The 6000-nt window shown below is 44.7% G+C and overlaps 1 protein-coding gene across 1 annotated transcript; it reads left to right on the forward strand.

The window, feature by feature from the left end:
* The first annotated feature begins 3237 nt into the window (after window positions 1-3237).
* On the forward strand, window positions 3238-5620 carry prr35 (proline rich 35). The gene is made up of 2 exons (XM_076093578.1): window positions 3238-4631; window positions 4813-5620. Exons 1-2 carry the CDS (start codon window positions 3238-3240, stop codon window positions 5618-5620), a joined length of 2202 nt encoding a protein of 733 aa, XP_075949693.1.
* Window positions 5621-6000: the final 380 nt, after the last annotated feature.

Here is a 6000-nt window from a genome sequence, read left to right on the forward strand (position 1 = left end):
ATCTTGATGCTGCTAATAATCAGACCAACACAGCATGTAACTAATTTAACTCTTGTTTCAGTATTCAGAGCAAAGCATTTGTTTTAAGAACAACAAGAACAAACAATGATCGACCTTAAAAATCCTCATAATAGAGGAATTAACCCAGAAAAATATCTACACTCCGTTTTAACGAGAAACCATCACCGACCTAACCTTTGCCAATATAGTCTAAGTTGTTTTATTGCATCCCGGCTGCAAGGTAGAGACCACATTTGACAATTCAGAGGGGGAGAGAGGGAGGAGAGGGACGGGAGTGAGGGGAGGGGGGGGAGCGGCTGTATTGTAGTGCCTGCGGGCAATGCTCCCAGTCAATATATATATCCACACTCGCTCCTGCGCTCCTATTTGAGCGGGACGCGCTGCCCTCTCAGTGCCACTGCAGTGGAGTGACAGCCAGCCACACCGGGACACTCTCGAGGTACGGATGAATACATTCCTTCTCTACTTTCAAGTAGATGGTGGCAAGCAAGCAGGTCAGTTTGTTAAGATTAAGTGATATTTTATAAAGGAACTTATATGTGCATTGTGTTTTTGCACACATTAAGAAAATGCTTTTGTTGTATTTGTTTTATGTTGTAGATTTTGAAACGTAAAAGGATACATTTAAAGTTTTTATTTTCAATATTTGATTGTTCATTTCTAATGCTGAATGTGGTCACACCATTTTATAAAATACAGTTTTATTATTTCCATATACAGCCTTTTGAAGTTAAAATGATACACTGCATTGCCACTAATTTTACACATGCAATTTAGCATTATTAAATGTGATTATAATGCAATTTCCATAACCCTAAAAACTTATCAGCTGCCGCATCATCTGATGTTTGTCTGTCAAATTTTAACGGCAGAAAATAATGTCAATTCATGCATACAATACATTTATTTTGTTTGTAGAACAATGTTTTTTTGTTGTTTGGTTGAAAATTGAGTTAAAAGGACATTTGTTATTATATTGAAAATGAAAGGGAGATAAAAATGACAATACATTTAAAACCTCGTTCTTATTTTCCAGAAAGCCAAATCTTCTTCCTTACAAGGTAAAGTATGAATTTATAAATGCTTAACAACTATTTCAGCTACACAGTCGTGTGCATTTACTTACTGTACAGACAGCCTGTCCGATAGTCTGTCAGTGGTGTGGTTGCTGTTGCATGTAACTTGTCAAAGCTTTTAGTGTGGTGAACCTCCTTAATTGGAACAATAGATGTTCAAGCAGTTAGGCTTGTTTGATCATCAGCCCTAAAAGCTTAAAACAAGACCGCAGGGTTTGGATATGGGGCGGCGGGGGGCCAAAGTGCACAGTCAGCGGAGAGGCAAGCGGATAGTGGCCAGAAGAGGAAGAAAAAACTACTGTAAAAAATGATTTTTATTGATTGGATCGTAGCAGCAGCTGTTAGCTTCCATTATGAGCTCAAAGCTCAGGTCAGAGCCCCGGGGCGGACAAGTGAGCCAATCAAATGGTCAGCCACAAAACGGGCCAATTCTTAGGGTCCAATTGGGAGAGCAGTTGGCAACAGCCTGCCATGCTGTGTTAGACTCACTGCATCTTTCATCATCACCCTTCATGCTGTGGCTTTTATAGATGAGGTTGTCTGCTGTCTCTCAGTATAACCGGCCATCCATCACCTGTGTTTGCTTCACTGGCCTTTAAATCAAAACTTTGTCATGAGCCGTCTGTGCAAGACAGAAAAAGATTGGTTTGGTGAACTTTATCTTTACTTCAACTTGGACTGAACATCACACAGACTTTCATCTTTGAATGACCTGGGGGGGAAAAAAGACAAAATAAAAGCCTCAAAGCGTGTTAAAAGTGTTTTAAGTTGAGGAGCACACTCCTCACATCTTCTTTCACCGGAGGGTTCACCCACCGGCCTGGCTTAAAGTATAAAAAGATCACTAAGTTTCTGTAATTTAACAGATGAAAAAAACACATTTATTGCAGGGTATTTAATTTGTTTAGGGGATTAGAGAAGAGAGAGATATTAATTAAGCTAATGCTCATGGATGATGATGAAGAAGTATAGAAATATAAAAGACGAGAGAGAAGGAGAGAAATATTTTGACAATAAACAGTTTCAGAGTAAATTGAAAGGTGCAAATATAGCTCTCTTTAAATATATGAATTGCAGCTATACAAGCTGTTTGCTGCACATTTATTGATGTAAGAAAGACAAAATACAATCATGTTAAAAATGATAAATTAATTAAAATGTCTATTCGATTTATTGATGGCGAGGGGTTTTAAACTGTTACGAGACACATCAAGTTACAAACTAATAATCCATTACAATAATTCAAGCATTTTAAAATTAGATAAAGAGAAAACATGTCTTTTAATTCAAATGTAGCCTCTAATAATACATTGCTATTATTGATTAATTAAGTGTGACACAACTCTAAATTACAGAGACAGAGTTCAGGAGAGCAGTTGAACTTATACACCATGTCCTGACCCAGATCCCATTCCTGGCACTAATGACGCCCTATAGGCATGACACCAGGCTCTCATTAGGAACCAGGCCTCAAACCCCCAACTCCTCTTCGTTAAATACCTGCAACCCTCAGCCTGTCCACACCGCGCCTGTAGCCGGCCTTCGAGGGGTCAGGCCCTAAGCTCAAGCAGGCCTGTTAGTGTTGTGAGGACCGCCTGCACAGGTGCTTAGTCCCCCGTGACGGCCCCGTTTGCCCCCCAGCCCTGGACCCTGCTAGCGCCTATGGTGCTGCACTGGAACTAATGAGTAGTGGCAGGTACAATGAGAACAGAGCAGTGTGGGCCTCCCTGCAGTTAGGCTAGTGGCAACCCTTAGCCAACAAATGTGCTCTCCTAACACACACGTGTGCATAATGATATATACCACTGTTCAGTGCACACATGACTTTATCTCGGATATTTAGATTTCTTGCAAGATGTCTCCTGTTTTGTATACATATGCATCAAATATGAAATCTGTCAATTTGTTGTTTCTAATCTGTTGATGTTTTGCTGTTTTCAAAAAGTATCACCTTTATTCATACAGAACTGTCTTGTGTATTCACAGGTACCATAAATGCTCTTTTTCATCTACCTTACCAAACTGAGGAAAAAACAATGAAATGAACCCTGGCACAAAAGATATCGAATCTAAAAATATATCTTAAATTATCATCATTTAAATACAACCACACAATCTTGATAAATATAAAGACTCAACCATGTCCAAGGACGATGCTTGTAAAGTGACGTCTGCCAGCAAACACAAGGAGCGCAAGCCTAAGAAGCCTCACTATATTCCCCGGCCATGGGGCAAACCCTACAACTACAAATGCTTCCAGTGCCCCTTTACCTGCATGGAGAAGTCCCACCTGTACAACCATATGAAGTACAGCCTGTGCAAGAACTCCCTTTCTCTGCTAATAGAGTCAGACTGGCCGTATAAAAAGGGCAACATCCTGCACCCAGAACAGCTTCGACCCTTTCAGCAGGCACATGGCCATCAAGCTACCAGGAAAGATGGACTCGAGCAGGTGACACGGACTGAGGAGGGACAAAGGCAACGAAGGGCCGTTGAGGAGGAAGGTGAAGACAGGGAAAGCCAGGGACCAAAAGATGAAGAAGAGGGAGGACGAGGAGAGGGACCAGAGGTCACTGGGCTAACAAAAGAGAGCTCCAGTGACCGCAACAGAGGAGACGCTACCAGGAAAATGAAACAGCCAGAGTCAGACCTTCTGATGGCTGACATGCTCTCCCTGGAAGATCAGCTTTTACGAGCACGCTCAGTAGAAGTAGAGGCCCAGCTGAAACACTACAAACTATCTAAGACATATCTGACAGCTCCTAGTCTGCTGTCGGAGCAGTGGCGGCTGCTGGCGTCCAGCCACTCTAAGGCCAAAGCTGAAGGTGCTCAGCCCCGAGTGAGTAGTTCAATCCCCTGTTACCCTCCTCCGCCAAACCTGGTGGATTACCAGGATCCCACTGGACTCAACCTGTCATTGCTCGGGGTGGGCTACCCCATCAGCCCCAGCCTCTTCTCCTACATGAACTCAGCTATGCCCACTGCTGCCGCGGGTGTCACCGCCCAGACCCACGCGCAGCTTGCCCAGTTTCCCTTCCTTGCGTCGGCCGCTCAGCTGATGCACCCAGCCTCCAGCACCCACACAGACAGAGCTCTTATCCCCCCTCGCCTCTACTACCCCTTTCTGTGTGAGCATACGTTCGGACCGGCCTCCAGTCAGAGTGATGCCAGCAAAGCGCTCAAGACGTCCACAAACAGTCTAGAAGTGAATCCTCTGTCTGGCTTCCATCCAAAAGTCAATCTGTGGAAAGTGCCTGCTTTGCGGCCAGGGACTGCCGCAGTCTCCCCTGCTGGCTGGGTGTCACCTCAGAGAGACTCCCCCGAACAGGGCTACAGGGTGGGGGATAAAATGCAGGCTATAGCCAAGGAAGGCAAAGCAAGCTGGGGCCTCAAGAGGACAGGTGCCCCACTGGGGAACCATGAGGCACCTGTGGAGAAGAAGCCGGCCATGGGAGGATTCAGTTTGGACCTTTTGAAGAATATTCAGACATCAACTCTTAATATGGCAGCGGAAAAACTTCTCTTTCATGGAAGGTAAAGATTTCCTTAAAGTGTTCTTTTGTTGTTAAAAAAACCATTGTGAGTATTAAAACAAGTAGCAGTAAGAGTCATTTTGTCCATAATATTGGCTAATTATCTACAGGGAACAACTGTAGCGGTATTTCATTTTGTTATACTGTAGTCTCAATAAGCCATAACTTTCTCCCATTCTCAGCTTACAGGATGCTCAGCTTCAGACCCGGCCCACGGAACTGTGGTACAACGACCCTCTCACCAGCCCCAACAGTGAAACCTCCTCTCTTTCTAACAACAGCCATGACCCGACTGCTGCCCGAGCAATGGGGGAGGGAACTTCAGAGTCAGTGGCTGCTCTCCTCAGTGACCTCTCCAAGGCCTTGCATGAGTATCAGGAGGCTGAGTGCAAAATCTCACACCTGGAGAAGGAAGACCTTCCCGCCCAGCGCCACCTCTGGGAACACCTGGGCAAAATCCGCAGTGAGCTCTCCCACATCCACCAGGCGCTGGAGCGGACGTCTCGCCAGAGCGACGGGCCTCTCGACCTGTCGGTTAAAAGGGACTCGACAGATTTGCTTGGTGACCGCGGCATGAGAGAGGACGGCAGCCTTAAAGACAACACAACAGAGACAGAGGAGGAGGACGAGGAACTGGAGGAGAAAAAGGAGGAAGAAGAGAATGAGGGCGAGAGAAATGCAATGAAGGCTTCGTTGGAGAGTCGAAAGCAGTCGTTGGACATGCTGATCAAGATGAGTCAGGCATCGGTGGTGAACACAGAGGTTCTCTCTACCGGCGGTCTCGGCATGAGGCCCAGTTCTGCTGAGGCCTCATGGCCGAGCAGGACCACCAAGTGTGAGGCAGACTCCAGCGTCCTGCTTTGCGCAGACGGCCGATCAGTGGTTTTCACCGACATCCCTTCCTCTGCCAAAACCCCAAAGAGACCCCCGTCCATGCAGCGACTAGAGGCCCAGTGTCCCCCGAGCCCTTTGACAGCTACCGACAATTAAACTTCTACTCATCTGACTGTAATATAACTGACTTCATACATTCGTTATTACTGGCATGCCATGGATTTGCACTGGCTGGAGGAGGACTGTCACTCTTACCCTCAGTTTAACTTCGCAACAACCTCAAACATTTTGCACCTTTCATAAGACAAACAGGGAATGAATGACAAAAAAAAAGTCTTACAAATGCACTATGTACCTTGATTGTTACAAGATTCTCCTAAAAAAAAATATTTTAAAATGTAACATCAGCACTTAACAGTAACTTCCATAAGGATAATTTCAACAATTAAATCCATTGAAATCATGTTGAGAGACAAACCTTTGAATGGATTTGTAAATATTGTAATTATAATAAATGTAAGTAAAACGTTTTGAAG

This window comes from Anarhichas minor, unplaced genomic scaffold, assembly GCF_050575085.1.
Source record: "Anarhichas minor isolate MPS153535 unplaced genomic scaffold, ASM5057508v1 ptg000017l, whole genome shotgun sequence".
Classification (NCBI taxonomy): domain Eukaryota; kingdom Metazoa; phylum Chordata; class Actinopteri; order Perciformes; family Anarhichadidae; genus Anarhichas; species Anarhichas minor.